The sequence below is a fragment of the Dendroctonus ponderosae genome, unplaced genomic scaffold, assembly GCF_020466585.1.
Source record: "Dendroctonus ponderosae isolate FM_Combo_2020 unplaced genomic scaffold, Dpon_F_20191213v2 Dpon_F_20191213_7, whole genome shotgun sequence".
Lineage (NCBI taxonomy): Eukaryota > Metazoa > Arthropoda > Insecta > Coleoptera > Curculionidae > Dendroctonus > Dendroctonus ponderosae.
The window spans coordinates 1501516-1518409 of NW_026018916.1; the positions used below are offsets into that span (position 1 = coordinate 1501516).

At 44.7% G+C, this 16894-nt stretch overlaps 3 protein-coding genes across 6 annotated transcripts in view; 1 reads left to right on the plus strand and 2 right to left on the minus strand.

Moving 5' to 3' along the window:
- Nucleotides 1-15033, minus strand: part of LOC109540157 (probable E3 ubiquitin-protein ligase HERC1) — a 19058-nt gene extending 4025 nt beyond the window's left edge. Inside the window, exons 1-50 of one of the 2 annotated variants that reach the window (XM_019908378.2) lie at nt 14563-15033; nt 13790-13976; nt 13523-13737; nt 13298-13470; nt 13096-13244; nt 12873-13042; nt 12656-12821; nt 12386-12598; nt 12132-12328; nt 11979-12077; nt 11728-11880; nt 11422-11652; nt 11164-11366; nt 10904-11118; nt 10647-10845; nt 10425-10587; nt 10148-10364; nt 9858-10095; nt 9511-9805; nt 9256-9457; nt 9023-9203; nt 8835-8967; nt 8453-8780; nt 7727-8401; nt 7558-7677; nt 7310-7501; nt 7054-7254; nt 6701-7000; nt 6101-6640; nt 5720-6038; nt 5568-5666; nt 5210-5515; nt 4883-4960; nt 4681-4820; nt 4210-4624; nt 3934-4158; nt 3509-3876; nt 3302-3455; nt 3093-3244; nt 2855-3040; nt 2481-2690; nt 2192-2425; nt 1948-2141; nt 1758-1890; nt 1466-1702; nt 1119-1404; nt 890-1058; nt 651-834; nt 353-588; nt 161-299 (exon numbers count right to left, since the gene is read on the minus strand). In XM_019908378.2, the coding sequence (XP_019763937.2) occupies nt 161-299; nt 353-588; nt 651-834; nt 890-1058; nt 1119-1404; nt 1466-1702; nt 1758-1890; nt 1948-2141; nt 2192-2425; nt 2481-2690; nt 2855-3040; nt 3093-3244; nt 3302-3455; nt 3509-3876; nt 3934-4158; nt 4210-4624; nt 4681-4820; nt 4883-4960; nt 5210-5515; nt 5568-5666; nt 5720-6038; nt 6101-6640; nt 6701-7000; nt 7054-7254; nt 7310-7501; nt 7558-7677; nt 7727-8401; nt 8453-8780; nt 8835-8967; nt 9023-9203; nt 9256-9457; nt 9511-9805; nt 9858-10095; nt 10148-10364; nt 10425-10587; nt 10647-10845; nt 10904-11118; nt 11164-11366; nt 11422-11652; nt 11728-11880; nt 11979-12077; nt 12132-12328; nt 12386-12598; nt 12656-12821; nt 12873-13042; nt 13096-13244; nt 13298-13470; nt 13523-13737; nt 13790-13976; nt 14563-14823 (11080 nt within the window). In that variant the 5' untranslated portion in view covers nt 14824-15033. Of the gene's footprint in view, nt 1-160; nt 300-352; nt 589-650; nt 835-889; nt 1059-1118; nt 1405-1465; nt 1703-1757; nt 1891-1947; nt 2142-2191; nt 2426-2480; nt 2691-2854; nt 3041-3092; nt 3251-3301; nt 3456-3508; nt 3877-3933; nt 4159-4209; nt 4625-4680; nt 4821-4882; nt 4961-5209; nt 5516-5567; nt 5667-5719; nt 6039-6100; nt 6641-6700; nt 7001-7053; nt 7255-7309; nt 7502-7557; nt 7678-7726; nt 8402-8452; nt 8781-8834; nt 8968-9022; nt 9204-9255; nt 9458-9510; nt 9806-9857; nt 10096-10147; nt 10365-10424; nt 10588-10646; nt 10846-10903; nt 11119-11163; nt 11367-11421; nt 11653-11727; nt 11881-11978; nt 12078-12131; nt 12329-12385; nt 12599-12655; nt 12822-12872; nt 13043-13095; nt 13245-13297; nt 13471-13522; nt 13738-13789; nt 13977-14562 lie in introns of both variants that reach the window. The other variant, XM_019908377.2, reaches the window with a different exon arrangement.
- Nucleotides 3192-16894, plus strand: part of LOC109540159 — a 32238-nt gene continuing 18535 nt past the window's right edge. For all 3 annotated transcript variants that reach the window (XM_019908379.2, XM_019908381.2, XM_019908383.2), the window contains exon 1: nt 3192-3259. The gene's annotated coding sequence lies outside the window, so the exon portion shown is untranslated. The remainder of the gene's footprint in view (nt 3260-16894) is intronic.
- LOC109540163 (galactoside alpha-(1,2)-fucosyltransferase 2) overlaps nt 15594-16894 on the minus strand; it is a 2751-nt gene continuing 1450 nt past the window's right edge. Inside the window, exons 2-5 of the mRNA XM_019908391.2 lie at nt 16593-16792; nt 16293-16498; nt 15887-16240; nt 15594-15854 (exon numbers count right to left, since the gene is read on the minus strand). Of these exons, the coding sequence (XP_019763950.2) occupies nt 15845-15854; nt 15887-16240; nt 16293-16498; nt 16593-16792 (770 nt within the window). The 3' untranslated portion in view covers nt 15594-15844. The remainder of the gene's footprint in view (nt 15855-15886; nt 16241-16292; nt 16499-16592; nt 16793-16894) is intronic.

Genomic DNA, 16894 nt, shown 5'->3' on the forward strand with positions numbered 1-16894 from the left:
TCTGATGAGAACAGTGTAAGCGTTCAAGCAAACCACTTCTGAAGATGCAAGCCACTCGTGCTTGCGAAACGTCAGGAAGAAATTCTCGTCGTTCGTTAGAATTTTTTGCTTGAGTGAAACCATTAGTTTCATTAAAAACATTGATTTCCATCCCAATTACCTTCTAAAGCAATGACGCGTTCAGGAAGTTTCTTGTGAGTGGTTGACCCTAATCCTAGACGACCAAAGTCGCCGTTACCGAAAGTATACAGTTTCCCATCGCTGGTTACCACTGCGCTATGTTTGAATCCGCATGCCACCTTTAAAGAAATCAACTTTTGAACACTCGATGAAAAAACGATCTGAAACCAACCTGAACAACTTCAAGGTTTTGTAGAGCTTCTATTTGCCTGGGTCTGCGCTGACGATCACTATTTCCATGTCCCAATTTGCCGTAATCACCGTCCCCCCAAGAAAAGACCTCGCCACTTTCAGCTAGTGCCAGACTGTGGCCGTCTGAACCGACCGATGTGGCCAAATCGGTGATTACAAAGCCTTGCAGACTTGAAATAACACTTAGTGAATGCAGATCCTCCGAGTTCCCCTGTCCTAAAGCAGCAAAACGATGCGTTTTTTGCCTAGAATCAACCAAACACCGTGCTCTGTCTTACCTAATCGGCCGTAACTTCCTTCGCCGCAGGCCATCACGGTGCCATGTGCCAGTATCACAAACGTGCAGTTTTGCCCGCAGATTATTTTCCTTGCCACCGAAAACGACTCAACAGGTATGGGTATTAGTGAACTGAACTCCAGCTCGGCTAATTGTCCGTGTCTATCCGAGCCCCATAGGTAGGCCTACAAAAGGGGGCAATTGATGGCAAATTGCCGCTGGCTTAGCCATTTGCCTTACCACACATTTCCCGCCGATTTCCCAATCTTTGGGTCTTTGAGCCACCCACTGCATGATTTGCTCGTCTTGCTTAATTGTCCAGTGTACTTGCTGAACTTCCGTGGAACACGCCGCTTCATCCCCGTCTAACAATTGGCCTGAGGAAATTTCTTGGTCGGATAAATGTCGCCTGAAACAGTCCAGATTCAGAAAGCACTGTTGTGATCACACTTCTACTGAAGACTCGTACCGTTTTATCAAACGATCAGCTATTTCAGCTGCTTGACTAAATGTGTGCAACCATTGAAAGTTCGGAACAATGTTTGATCTCCTCGCATCATTAAAGGCTACCAATTCATAACAAATCACTTTGTCCAAGTCCAGAATTATTGCTAACGAGGCCAGACTTTTCAAGTAAACGCTGTGCGTTAAGTGGAAGCCGGTGGAGACCTGAAGCTTTTCAGCGCCTTGCTGAGTAAGAAGGATCGAAGGCAACACGGAGACAAGGTACTTGAAAAATGGCGAGTTCTTAATACCTAAAGATCGAAATTCAAAGTTGCTTCAAACTGTGATTTGATTTGAGTTAATGCTTATTACCTCGAACCCCCTTTTTCATTAAAGCACACCGTACAACGGCCAATGGCAAGTTGTCCGTTAACTCTTCCCGGCCGTAGCGAAGCATTTGGATGGTTTTAGAGCGCGAAAACGCTATGGCTAGGCTAGAAGTGCTGCTCAGCCACTTCAGCCCATTTCTGTTCACCCCGCCTGTTCCAGTGGTCGTATAGAGTAGGGTTCCATTGAATAGGGACCAAATGTTTACAACCCCGCTTGGGCCTGCAAAGGAGCATGGTATAGAAAGCAGTGTTAACTGGAAAATGTGCAACTATACTTTTTAAACAGCCGCTGGCCAGTAGCAAGCCATCCCGATCCACCGCAAGGCTGGTAACAGCATTGTGAGAATGTCCCTGAGAGGAAAACAGGAGAGTTGGCTCATCACAATTCCCATCTTCGCCATTGGGAATCTATAAGGTGTATTATTATTTAACGCATAAACGTCTGGAGTTGATGGTTCTACTTACTCTCCATGCGTTAACGGTCCCATAACTGGTGCCCACCACCAACAATAAGCCGGAAGACGCGTCCACTAAAGGCGACCACGTAATACTCGTCGGTTCGTGGCTTAAAATAATGGTGTTTTGAATAACCAATTGTCGCCCGGTCAGTTTCCAAACTTTGCACGTTCTGTCCATGGCAATTGTTGCCAGCAAAATACCTAAAAATTCATCGAGCAAAGGCTTTAAATAGCAACTTAAAACAAACTACCTCTGGGACACCACTCCAAGGATGAAATCGTGTTATCATGAGCTTGAACCGTTGTGATGTCGGCCTGCCAACGCACGCCACCCAACCGCAAAGTGCCATCCAAATAACCAACGGCAAATGGGCAATTTGCTCGCGCCCAATCCAAATGAACGACTGCATGCGACAGGGAGAAGTTTTTCAGCGTTTCAACAAGCAACGATCCCTTTGATTCAATGGTTATAAGCGAAACTGTGCCTGGGGAACGCAAATGTAGTACAATTTGTGGGAAAAAACCATGTTCTAATATCACCATCGATTTTTCCCAGTAACAAATATTCGTTATCGCTCTCATTTTCCGGCTTCGCCTTTGGCCAGCACATGGACGTGATAAATTCCTTCTGGTGCTCGATGAACCAGTCGCAGCCGTCAAACTGTTTCGATTTCTTTATCAACCAGATATTGATTACGCTATCTAATGCGCCAGCTATGTAGTTGCCCGTTGCCGACCAACATAAATGACCTACAAATGTTGATTCAAACTAGTTTTCTTTCAACTCATTGCGCTATTTGTGGTCCAGGTCCCCCCAGATTAAAAAGCGGTTTGTAAACCTCTTCGGAGTCGTTTGAAACCGCTTTTTGTAGAGGCGGTAGCCCAAAACCCAGCAATTTTCATTGCATAAATACCTATAAGCTTTTCGTGTATATCACTTCCAAATGAATCAGCGCTGGTACGGAAAACCAGCGTTGAATTCAAAACTGGTTCCTTCCCTGAACTGATGCTCCACAATCTAACCGTACCATCATAACCAGCGGATGCTAAGGTATTGCTGTCGCTGTGCCAGGCCAAAGTGCACACCCGATTTTCGTGGCCTAAAATCAAAGTAGTCGGTTAAAACGCTGAAACAACTATACTTTGCAGCACCTTCAAGAAGAGCAACATCCCGTTCCGGCATAGTTCTGGAAAGATCGGCGAAATTGAGCTCATCCAAGCCGGATCCAGACATGATTTGTATCTTGGTCGCGATACATTTGAATAGCTGTTGAGCGGCCCATTCTCGTTCGCGCGGACTCAGCCTATCACTACTGCAGGTAAGATAAACCGCCCTAAAGGCTTCAGGAATTGTAGCTTACCTGTTGGATAAAACGTACGCCGACAGGGCGTTGGGCAGCGCCAAAGGCGCAGCACTTGCCCTCTCCAAACAGCCTTCTTCCTTATGTAAATCCATCAACGAACAGCCACCATGCGTGGACAAAATGTTCACCAGTTGTTGGGTAACGGCGAAACCTTCAAATCGAGTCACTCAGCGGACTGTTACTGAATTATAGTTCGCAATTTACCGGTTTTTGGCATCGCCACCCCAAAAGCTGCAACAATCAGATCTTTCGTGCACATATTCACTACCAAATCCGATGCGTTCACGTCCTTTTGAGCGAGCGCCGCTATGCTGACACTCAAATGCTTCAAGCATGAATTGGCGGCGCTCGGCAGTTGAGTGGTAAGCTGATAGAAATCTTCCGGAAGGCGAAAGTTGAGAAACTCCGCGGACTTTTGAAGCTGACTGACTTCCACCCGCTTCATCGCGGTTAAAGTCATTAGACGCACCACTTTTGATATATCGCTCAGGCCGATCAGCTCAAGGCTCGATATTAGTTGAGCGTAGTTAGTGGACATCGATAGGAACGACAGAACATTGAGAATGATTTGCCTGGATAAGCAAAGCAAATATTTGTTGGAAAGGCCCTACTTAGTGCCGTCTTCTTACCTGGACAGCAGAATTTTTATCGATGAAATGAGGTCTCTACAGCCCAACATTCGCTGCAAAGGCGACCCTAAAAGGGCAGCTTGTGAACCGATGGTTTTCGCCTTTGTTTCCTCGGGCGAGTCGAAGTCTCTCGGCGCTTTTGGCACAGCACTGGCGCCCAAGGAGTCCGATTCCGGAAAATCAATGGTTTTCACCAGAAACGAATCTTCCGACATTCGCAGGAATCTGAAACAGTTTTTGCTAAATTTCCGTTAAAAACCCCCCCGGGCTTTTTACTTCTTGATTTGCTCGATATCGTCGCATTGTGGCAGGGCGAATTTCAGATTTTGCATGTCGGCTTCAACGTTATCATCATGGTCCAAAACAATGTCTGGGCACTGAGAAACCAGCAAGTTTTGCGATTTGTTCTTGGCTAAATACTTCTTCCTGCACTCGTGACAAATCACGTAAAATCTGCGCACAGATTTTTGGCTGAACTGGCTCGTCAATTCACGGGCTATGTCGACTTCCTGGTTGAAAACGTAGCCGCAAATGCCTCTTCCCCATAACGCGCCGCATCCTGGATGGTTGGACATCAAATGTGCATCCAAAAACGCCGACAGTTGGTCACAGTACGGACAGATCCCACATTGATTGGACACATCCACGAAATATGCGGAATTGGGGTCTTGATCACCCAAACTGTCTATTCCTAACGAAAAAAACACCATCTTGCTAGTCAGACTCAAACTGCAATGTAATATTTACCGGTATTTTCTTGAGGAAACGTCAGGTCTTCTATATTGTTGCCCGGCGAGCCCAGATTTCTTAGCAAGGGGTGCGCTTCTCCTCGCACATGCTGCCTCTCCCTAACCTGTTGCCTTTCTCGCACTCTATCTTGCAGATCCCTGAAAATTTACCGCAGAAATAGTCTCAATAGCAAAAATAGATTGCGCTATGGTGCACCTACCTACTAACGCGGGCGGCAAAATTCCCAATTTCTGCATTTGCCCGATTTCGCGGTCTCCGCAAATCCTCATCTTGAACTCTACAAAAAATCACTCGCATCAAATTAGTGACGGCGGCAGTTCTGGTTAAAAGGCAACAAAAAATGTACACAATCTGATAATCTTCCTTCACTTTGAATGTTTCATAAACTTTCTCTAGACGTATTTTGACTTAATGAAAAGTGCAGTTGTTCTAGTCCTTATCCTGATCGTTCAGCAGTGTAAAAACCAGCTAACGCACCGTTATCCTATTTGACTCACTCAGGAAAATTGTTCTTGTTCACACCTACCGTTCAATTAAATATTTTTGCCGGTTCACCAGGTCACCGCTTCTAACCCACAGTTCCCTCACCGAATGTTCTTCGTCATCGGATGCTTCGCTATAAGGATGTTCACACATCCATGTTGCTAACATATTGATTGAGCGACTGTTAATTTCTCCAGACGTTCTCGTTTCGTAAAGAGCTTTCAAAACGTGCTTTAACGGAAAACCCATGTCCAGCAGAGGAAGAGCTATGTGGGGCGGTGGGGGAGAGGAAGAGCGCCGCCCAATGCGCCAAACACTGTCCTGCGATTCGCTCGTTGTAAAGATGTGTCTAAAACAATGCTTGAAAATATATATCGTACTATTATACTCAAAACAAGCACCTGCTAGGATCGGTGGTGGGGGTTGATCCTAAGGACGCAGTCCTAGGGCTGTGCCCAATTGAGACTCTTCGGCGCGTTTTTAGAGAAGCGCTGCTACGCCTAAAAATCCGTATCTTAAGCGTCCCCGAAAATGGTACTTTTTGCACACTAACCCTCTAGTTGCTTGCGAGCTGCTACTACAAGAGGGCTCATTCGCATGCGATGAGTCCTCGGTTTCGACTTCCATCTCACCCTGGCCCAGCGCCAAATTTCCAGCATCACACTTGCTTTTATTTTTCGTGAAACTCATGTGCATAATCGATAAGGCGCGTTCGGCGTCTGCTATCGTTATGATGTTTTTCAGCTTGCACTGATCGACGCTTTTGTCTACGATGCTGTACATTATATCCTTAATGCTGCATGTGTCTTCTGCAGATCTGTGATCGCTTCTCAGGAGCATATTCGTGAATTGAGTCGTCATTATGAAGGCAGCTGAAAGGGAGTTTGCACCCACGTTGTCACGGCCTAGTAAACCTAGTGAAGTGAACACTTACCGACTGTCTTTAGAGAGGAAAATTGCAGAAAAGCCAATTTCACAAACTTTTCCTCCATTGCAGTGAACCTTTGCTGGCGTCTCACGGCCTGCGGATCGTCCGCCGTCGCGCTGTTAAGCTCGTCCCCATTTCGCGCTCCTCTGCTGCATGTTGCGTTTGGCAAACTCGTCATTTTCGTCACTTCTTCCAAAATGTTGGACACAATTTTATCAGTTAAACTGTCGACAGTTTGGGGAATATCCTGCCTTTGGGGCCCAATTTGCAAATCGGAGTTGGAGAACAGCATTTCGTCGGGTTCGCCCGTTTGACTGCTGCTGTCGGCGTTTGCCATCAACACATCTTCCTCGTTGAAGTCAAAAAGAGGAAACGATATTTCGTTGGTGATTCCAGACAGCCGTACTAGTTGAAGCAACATTGCTGTTGTCAGTTCGTTGTATTTGTTGGTGCTAAATGGCTCGGACTCAATGAAATCCAAATTCGATATGGCCACATCCGAAATTCCCTGATCTTGCTCCCATTGAACATTTACTGTGGTGATTCCTGAAACAAATCGTTCATTCGTTCCAGTCAAGTCGGAGACTAGAATAGAGTGCACAGCACCTTTTTTCAAAACCCCCAGAGCAATGGCCCGTTTGCCAGTTACTTTATGCTTGCAGAAGGCTCCCATTTTTAGCCCTCGATCAACGCCACCGATCACGCAAAGCGCCGGCCACACTGTATTGCACAATTCCTCCAAATTGATCTCCACCTCGGTTTCTTCGAATAGATTGCAAGCTGCTTCGTCTAGTTTGCGAGCTTCCATATTGGGGAGCAGTTCTTCGATTTTGTCGAATCTCTCGGTTAAGTCCATGTTGACCTGAGTGGTCCAAGTGTCCGAATTGTGCAGTTTCCGTAGCAAGCCTGGGGAAGATACAACTGTAAAACACCCGGGTTTCCCGAGCGGCTCAGTTTACCGATATAAGATTCGGTTAGGACCGCGTGAAGTGGGGCCATGTTGGGTTCTCCTGGCAGCACGTCTCTTTGGGTGCCATGCACTTTCATATCGGTGATTTTCACCTTTTCCCCGGGATTTGAACTATAGAACATCACGCAAGGGTAGAGTTCGGAAGCTTCAACGTTCTCAAAGGCCACTCTTGGCTCTTCTCCGTTTTTGCCTACATTACACACGTGTGGTAGTAATGTTTGATGAGTGCCACGAGTTCAACTTACCAAAGCTTAGCGTTCTCGCATCCATATCCAAGACGACCGTTATATAGTCGCCCTGAGTGAAACTCTGAAAACATTGATCCGACTCGCCATTATGATACAAGCTTCCGCTATATCCCCTATAAAGCCACATGTCGCTGGTGGAACGATGACTGTAATCGCCGACTGGAAATTTAGACACTCCAATGCAAGTGCCTGGGAAACGGAAAGTTATCAAGTGCTTCACTAGACATGAACCTGCAAAGCCTCACCTTCGTTTCCTCTATTTTCCTTTACTATAAGGATTTTCCATTGATAACATCCCGATCGAATTGCTTGCATCCCCAAGCCATACCCCCGGCCTCCGGCGCCATGTACCAAAGTCAAACTGCCTGTAAAAAACGCGCTTGAATTCGCAACTTTTGCCCGTACATTGCTTACCTTCAATGGTGCACTTGAAGCATTTATCGACATCGAAACCCATATCATGTACAGGGATATTGCCTTCATTTTCCCTGAAGTCGTAAGCAGACAATAGATCATCCGACTGAAACAGTCTATTAAACTCGATGTTGGCGTCCTCAGTATTGCGCGGTAACTTTGCCCACATAATTTCGCCCAATTGCGCCATAAGATTCGTGATTAAATCCTTCCGGAACGCCTCGGGGATATGCGAAGGCTTTAGACCGGGTAAGACGGTTTGCAGTATCTGCAAAATGAGCAGTTTCGGTTTTAGAACTTTCAACTGCGAATTGTAACTCAGATGTAGTTGGGTGGTGTCCAACACGGTCAATAGGGCGCTTATCCAGCTTTCCGTGCCAAGCAGCCGCTGAATGCTGATGCTGGAGGCGATTGTTCGTAAAAACAGGAGGAAATCACCCATCTGGCGATCGTTTCCCGATTGAAACGCGCCAGTCCCTAAGCTCTGGCAACACTCCTTGAATATCTCGATAGTTTTCAGAAATTGCTCATATAAAACATTAACTATAATCGCCAAAGGTGCCACTTCTAGAGGCTTGGAGTGAATGCAAGAAGACATTGCCAAAATGTGTATTAGTCTCAGCGAAGCAACGCTCAAAACCTCGGTTTTTGTACATGCGTAAATTCCCACGATGCCTAAAAAACGCTTTGTTCCTCAAACTGGAAATCAACAGTGAGGCGACTTACTCATGTCAACCATTTGCATCAAATGCTGCATTACATCATTGTTAATGACCAGGCTCAGATCATTGGCTTGGTATCTGGTGCTTAACGCGAAAATCGTCACCAGCAGCAGCTGCTTGTTCTCAGAGTTCTCAGTCATCTGCTTCATGAAAGACGCGGTTAGGAACTGATAGATGGACTGGATAACTCCTGCAATTTTATCCTGCAATTCAAATGGCGAGCTTTCAATCCCCTTTAAATAGTGGTGGAATGGAGTGGACGCATCTAGTTTATCAATGTTGTAGAGCCCGAAACAACCTTCCAGTATTTGTTGCTGGATGCAATTCAGTGTCTAAAATCAAATTTATATTATCGATGTGCTTGCGAAAGTTAAAACACGACCTACAGTGAGCGTAGGTTCTCGGGAAATCAGGTAAAATAAGAGCTGCTCGAGACCCTCCATCCGACTATGAGCCCGCTCTTTGTGATTAATTAAGGAATTGTACACGACGGCAGGATCGTTACACCATCCGTTGTCACTGAAAAGTTACTTTGCGAATTCAAAAAAGTAATTTATTTGCTAAAAGTAATCACCCTGTGTCGTAACCGCTCGTATCGTGATCGCCTGTAATGACAAAGTCCAGACAGAGCTTACACATGCGGCTTAAGTTGCACATTGCTGGATCTGTGGAGGATTTATAAAATTCTACATAAGCTTTCACCGGCTCTTCGTCCTCTGTGTCCAGTTTAGCTGGAGTGAGGCGCATTTTTGAATCTGCAAATCCACCGGGTTTAATAAAGCAACTTCCTGATTGAACTGCCAATACCTTTAATAAATATTAGCAACAGCAAGTTTCTTTGCAGCACTTTGTAGCAAAATTTTTCAAAGTTCATTTCCCTCAGGTCGTACTCGGTTTTTACATCGGGGACCACGTCCGCTGATTCCTTGATGTCTTTGTTCTTCTGATCTCTTCGATTCTTGTCGTTGCACATGGCAGTAAACAGCTTTTGGCGCAAAGTAACCGCATACTAAAAAATTAATAAATAAAAAATCGCGCTAGTTTCTACTGAAACCTGGTCACCTCAAACACTTTGCTGCTAAAGACAGTGCTTCTACCACTTTCCAGAAACCCAGTTACTTTCATGACCGCGTAGAAAAACGTACGCATAATCCGGTCAAATAACACCCGTTCATCGGGGTTCACTTCTAAATGGTCCATTTCGTAGTTCTTGGCAGTGTTATCGAAAAGATCATCGGGTTCGTCCACTGTGGCGCAAGCTTCGTCATATTGATTTTGAACCCCAAAGGCCACTCGGCAAAGTATTTGTACATTTTCCGGAAAAGTTTCCAGGCTTAGTGCCAGAGTGTTTGCGCATCTGAACATCCATACAGCTACTTTAACGTGTTGGGTTTGATTGAAAAACTTACCCGCTAATATAGGCCAGTTCGGATAAATACTCAATTGGCACTTGTTCGTTTTCGATTCCAGCGGAAAACAGCTCACTGATTAGCCATTTTCGACAGCTCAGCTCTTCTTTGCTTACTGGCTGTCCTAATAGCATTCCACCTAAACATCTGCCAATTAAAATGGAGCATGTCTTCTGCAGGTCCACTATCCATATCCAAGACTGTTCGGCCAGTTGAGTGAGTGTTGGTGTTTCCGAGCCTAAATTTGATTGAGTTTTCCTAAAGTCGCACTTGGTTAATCGAGCACTTACGTGACCCATCCTTGTCGTTATCCAGCAGCAATTCTCTGGGCAAGAGTTGATTGAAAGCATCTAACGCATCCAAGACGTTTATTAAAGGAGTGTACAAGACTTTTATGTAACCCAGCGGTAGCAACAGTAACGCGCTTAGTAGCTTGAACAGCATCGCTCCCGCAACCGACTCTTGAAGAACGTTGTAGAACAGTTCTAGGGAATCTGGGTATTCCCTCTAACAAAGTGAATCGCATTGCTAATGCTTGGGAATCTGATTAGGCGCATTTTGTCTTACCAAAACTTCCACAGCAGACTCTAACACTTGCGTGGCAAAGTCGAACACTTTCATAAGATGATCCACCACGTAGTCCTCCTGCGACAGTCCCTTGTAATCACTTTGATTTGCTAGTGCCTGCGTAATGTGAGCCAGCATGTGGTTTTGCAAAGACGACAGAAGTCTACAGGGGAATTAATTAATCCATCCTTTAACACAAAAACCCATGCAATCGGCGCTTACCTTTGAATGTGGGCCACCTTCTCATTGCCTGCATTTTCCCACTTTTGATTGGGTTGATTGGTGGTCGACCCGAGAAATTGCGAAACAGACTGCAAAGTACTCAGCGTGTTTTGAGTCAAAGCCTGCAGTAGAGTATACATGAGTGTCGAGGTCGTTTTGCTATCCAACTGCTTTGATTTTTCTGTATTAGCGGCATAGCCTGAAACATCATGGGTTTGTCGAATGAGTTTAACTTTAATCGGACTCTGGGTTCTTACCAAGCAATGAGGCCACATGCACGGGATCTTCTAAGCTTCCCAGAATGATGCTCAGGAGCATTTGTTGGCCCTGCGACAGTTGCCTGCCGCTGGAAAGGTGCAGATGAAGAAACTCGACGCGCTCACTTAAAAGCGGCAACAGCAGAGAAGCTCCGATATTTAGAACTTCCCTGGCCAGACTGTAGATTTCGCTGGGCGATTCAATGTCCACCAGCCTACAAGACGTTTTAGAAAATTTCCAATCTAGTGGGAAACGTTACCTGAAAAGGGCCAGTCTGATATCCTTCGCATGTCTGCCCAGAACGCCAGCATTGCGCTCGCTATTGATGCACAAATTGAAGTGAGTGCAAAGTAACTTCAAAGTCCACAACACGAAATCCTGATGCTCTTTGCGCGACTGAAATGGTTGCGGTGGCTGACTGTCTTCATACGAAAAGTCCGCAGCGTATTTCTGGAGAAACACCTAAAACAAGCCACACTGATTTGGTCTGTCTGTGGAGGAAAATACGGGACGTTACCTTGATATACTTGAAAGTGTTTTCATGCAAGTCAAGGCAAAAGGTCTTGTGTCCGGCGATATGTTGCTTTTCCGAAGGCAGCATCGTCCAAGCGATGGAATGCGATGTGCCAGCGCTGATTTGACGCACCCGCGCCCTGTCCAAACCCAACACTTTTAAGGGCCGAGTTATTGGACTGGCTGTATGTCCTTGTCCGCATTGTCCCATCGTATTCGTTCCCCAGGCAAATACCTTTAAAACATCCGGACTTACATTTGAGATAACGACGAGGATCGGAAACTTTGAGGGTGAAGGAGTATGGCTTACCTGGTGGTCTTCGGTTAAGGCCAAACAATGGTTATCGCCCACAGAAATATCAATTATTCTGTAAGGCACCAGATCTTCCACTAGTATAGGTTGAAGCCATATGGAATCTGCTGTTCCCACCCCCAAAACGGGGCCACTGCCCCACGTGTAAACCTGCAATTAATAGTTAGAATAATTATGGCTTTTTGCAAAAACTCGGGAAAAACACCCTTGGTCTGATGATTTTCATTGTCACTTGTTGCTTCACTCACCTGGCCACTAGTAGTGAGGGCAACTGAGAAGGAAGTTGCGGCGCAGACCTTTTGGATTATCAAGCCCTGCAGAGCCTCTATGACTTTTGGCTTGCAAACCTAAACAAAAATGGATGAATCATTGCGTTAAGGGCGCAGAGGGGTTTGATGTACTTTGGCAATTTCTCCATGCCCCAATTTGCCATTCTCGCCACTGCCAAAGGACCAGACAGTCTTTCCATCAGCGGAGACCACTAAAGTGTGAGAACTACCACAAGCCACTTGTCCTACATCTGTTAAGCCTGCTACCAAGGTGGGAACATGCCGCGCAACATAGTCGCCGTGCCCTAATCTACCATGGTCTCCCTCGCCTTTAAACGTTCAAAATTACTACCTTGTTTGGAAATTTCTGGTGTGCCCACGCATACCCCAAGTCCACAAAAATCCATCATCAGTAACCGCAGCGCTGTGCCGATAGCCTGCATTGACGTACTTAACAAATCTCCCTATAAAAGGGCCTAAAATGCGTTCGGGTTGTTTGTGCGTAGTGCAATTGCCATGGCCAAGTTTTCCATAGTCTCCATCTCCCCAGCTATAGACTTGGCCTTCTTGAGTTAAGGCCAGAGTGTGTCCATCGGACCCTAAGAAGTTTCTGGTCAGTTACCAGTAGCTGTTTTTTTTTATATAAAAGTGTGAACCTTTTGAACTGGACAGGCTTTTTACGACGCTATCAAGAAGTATTCTCTTCGGCAGTGTTTGATTGGAGGATTCTCCCAAGCCTAGTCGCCCGTAGCTTCCTTTGCCGCAAGCGCTTACCAATCCGTCCCAGTGGATAGCAAACGTACAATATTGGCCAGCTTCGATCTAAAGTGAAAAAGATTAACCAGAATAAACACTCGATCAGCGCACTCTTACCCGTTGCACTTGGTTGAAAATTTTCGACTTAACAGGCAAAAGTAATTTCTCCCTCTGGCCTTCAGCTAGCTGATGAGATGAATTGCTGCCCCATACATAAACATCGGATTTTTCGAAAACTCCTAGTTCGGTATTACTCGTGGGGCTTTCTATCGCAGAACACGCGCCTCCTGCAAAACTCAATAATAATACCAGAACAACACCCACTCAACTAGGCACATACCATACTCAACTGCCATTAAAGTTAAAGTTTCTAAAAGAGTGAGGGCAATTTCGTACATAGACATCGTCTCAGCATTCGATTGTTCCAAACAGACCATCGATTCCTGCTTTCTTTCTTGCAATTGGTGAATGGCATTAGAGAACAGAGGGCTAAAAAACCGAGTATATCAAACGGTTCAAAGCGGGGCATTAATGCAGCAAACCTCTTGATGGTTTCCCTGCAGGACAATTCTAGGGCCAAATCAATCCACCCGAGAAAATACCGCAACGAGCCTCTCTGCAAAGCCAAACCCAACAGAATTTCACTGGATAACAATTTCCCTTGAGCATCCGCCGCTGTCTCATGAAGAAGAACGTTTCGTAAAAAGTCCCACACCTGGAAAAACCAGTTAGTAAACCCATACTGCCAGTGTTGGCTTAACAACGACCTGATCCAGACTGGTCATGCCTAAACTCGTCAATTGGGCGTCGTTGGACAAACACAACGGCGGCAAATTTTTAATCAGTCCCCCAACTGTTTCCAGAACTGAATTGCATAGCGGCGGAATCCCGAGAATTCCACTCACTTGCCAGTTTTGCTGGAGTAAGGAAAACACCAGACTCAGGCATGTTTTCACACTCACTTCGAGTAGAGCATGTGAACCTGCGAGATTGAAAATTTACGAGCTGAGAACCACAACTTTCAACCATAATACCTAACATAACATCTCGGCCCGATGGAGCCATTAAGGCATTTTTAGCGTTCTGTTTTTGGCTGGATGCGAGCCGATCCTCATGATACCGCTTCACTAAGGCGTAGAATATCCGCTTCAATACGACCATTCGCTGCTTTAAAAGCACAGAAAAAGGCGAAGAGGAACATATTCCTTTGGCCAATTGATGCTGGAACAAGAAACTGGTTTGTAGTCCAAGCGATTGTTCATTAGCTGTTTTACGGGAAAAGGCCAGCAAAAAATTATCTGAAAATTGCCTGGAGACAATCGTTCTGTAGGTGTTATTTCTCGCCATTACAACGATGTTTATTTGAATTTATCACCGAAGGTTCATTACACTTTTAAGATGCTTTTTGATTCGGGTGAAGGCGCGATCCAAATCAGAAAAAATTATAATTTGTTGTTGGTTCCATAATTGAAAATTCCTCACCGAAGATTTAATGCATTTAAAAGATAATTTTTCGCAGGCTTAAATTGACTCATAACTGAGGATTTAATCAACTCTGACGAGATTTGTGGAGCCAAAAGGTTAAAAACGCGCATTGGAATTGCTTAAGAGCGCCAGAGGAAATTAACGATTTTTTAGTCAAATTCCTGAAACTTTATTACGAAACTGCAAGAGTCTTAACTCGGGCATTTAATCTAGCAGTTATTTGGGGACATTCCCTTCCAAAGGTAAGACGAATGCAAAGCTGACTGTTAACGCAGGCAAAATCCTTTGACCATGATATCTAGAGCAAAGCATGATTACTTACTTGGGATGCTAGTAAAGTGTTTAGAAAAGTATTCAGTTCTGATGTAGTTGGTGGATCATACTGGAAACTAGGAAGGGTTTGGACATCGTTGAAGCTGACTGAGACAGCAGGGATCGCACGAACTTCTTTATTCTGCACAAGGGTGTCATACATGGACTGTACACAGTCCCTGTTTGCGATACTATCAGTGTCCTTTTGGGCCCATGTTAAATTCGTGGTTTCATTCCATTCCAGTTCCACATTGGTAGTCAAGGTCGCCATACCTTGGGGTTTATTTTACAACACAGCTAGTTACCATCAGCCAAAGACAACTGCACAAGCACTGATTAAACATCAGGCAAATTGCGTTTCGCTAGACAGAAGATAGTCTAAGTAACACACAGAATTTTGAGTACCAAGGAACTCTTATCACTTCTTGTCCAGATAAGTGCCACTGTCAGGTTAAGTCAGGTTAGTGCCTAAACAGAAATTAGTAAACAATGTACTTTCCTGTCTCGATTCTGGTGTGAAGCTATTCACTGATCAAATGCTGCGGTCCCTGTTTCGTGTGTGGCGAACAAGGATGCACTGCTTTTAACCAGTCTAGTGTTATTTATGTTTTTTATTTTTTTAACGGAGCGTACACATTTTTCAAAAATTTTTGAAACTAAATTTGAGAGCGAATTTATTTAAAAAATTACGCGCCTAATAACTGAAGGGTTTTCTGTGATAGATGTCACTACAGGTTTTTGACATTTTAATCAAAAGTTAAGTTTAATTTTGAATTTTTCGAAATTTGGATTAGTTCTCGTTATTGTAGAGTTTCCCCGTGTTGAGTGAAAGTGTTTTTTGTGCCAGACAACTCAAATTTATCTGTGCGCTTGGAGATTTTCCGATTTAGTGCTTTAATCAGCGTTGGAGGTTCACTAGTGTTAAGTGATTATCGAAAGTGTTTTTGCTGCTGAAGATTCGAAGTTTTCAGCATCTGACGCTGTGCTATTGAAGCGAAGAAAGCTTTCCTAGCATCTTTAGTTGGGTAAGGAAAATGTTCGTTCAAATTTGCAATTTAATTTATTGATTGCAATTAATTTTTCCGCCCTGGTGGTTTTTGTGTATCTGCCAAGGGCTTGGAGCAAAAAAATGTTCAAGATTTGCATGCAAATTGAAGAGGCTTTGAGTTCAATTATTTCGTTCAAAAAATACGTTGCTCAAACGCTCTTGACGTTTTCTCAAAGAATAAATAAGTATAAACACCAGAGTAATTGAACATCCCTAAATCAGCCCGTTAACGGGCATTTGATTCTTAAATGGTCCCCAAATCTTTCCTAGAAAGTCACACATCTACAACGTGTTAACATCATCTATAAGGGTCCAATGTCCCCATTTTCGCGTGGCTTCATTGATCACTTGTGTATTTGAAGCGACTGTGTGCCCGCCAGCCAAAAAACTGCCCCATTCGCCAAACGTTCCGTAATCGATTATGCTGTGATTGCAAGCCTCCATGAGGGCCAGATCTTCTTCCATGCTGCTATATCTGTGGTACGAAGCCACGTAGACATCCGTAATGTTTCCGAACTGGTTGAAGCACCAATTGGGGTCGTCGCTGATGTAGATGAAGGCGCAATTGAAAAAGCGCTCCCGATAATAAGCCATGGCTTTTCGGAAGAAATTGTCCGTCACTGGCCGCTGATTGAATCGCCTAGAAAAAGTTCTACTTAGTTGTCAGTCTGCAGTCTAAAATCGCTAGGGACCTTTGAACGTATTTAATATAATCGGTCCGTCTCACATGGACAGCGATGAAAGTGTACTTTAGCGTCGAAGATTTCGGAAGCAATTCATGTAAAGTCTGTTGTGCCTTGTCTTTCAGCTCCTTTCGAAAGTTGAATTCCTTCAGGATTTGCTCCATCCATGGCATGGCATCACTGAAGCGAAAGTTAAAGCGTGGCAGAATTATGCTCTGGAAACCAAATCAGTCGGTACATATTTGGGAGACAACAGCGATTAAAGGAAAAAACAACGCAGAGATCACATTGAGCAAGTCGCTTTCTTACTTTTTCATTGTTGCCGTTTCCCACGGTGCTAACAGACGAGTTGAAATCAAACGGACAATGTGCGATTGCTCTGAATGTCGGCAGCAGCAAATTATCAAACATTACTTCAAGCTTCCACTTAATGCAAGTGGGTACGAATGGTTCCAGTCCCAACTTTTTCCCGAGCGCCCATATGGACGCGTATTCCCACATTTGGTTCCCTGTTGTTTGAAGGAAAAGGTTGTGAAAATGCTAGTGAAACGGCTGGATCGAATTCCCAGCCTTATAACGGAAAAATCGCCTATTTGGCGGACGGTAAATAG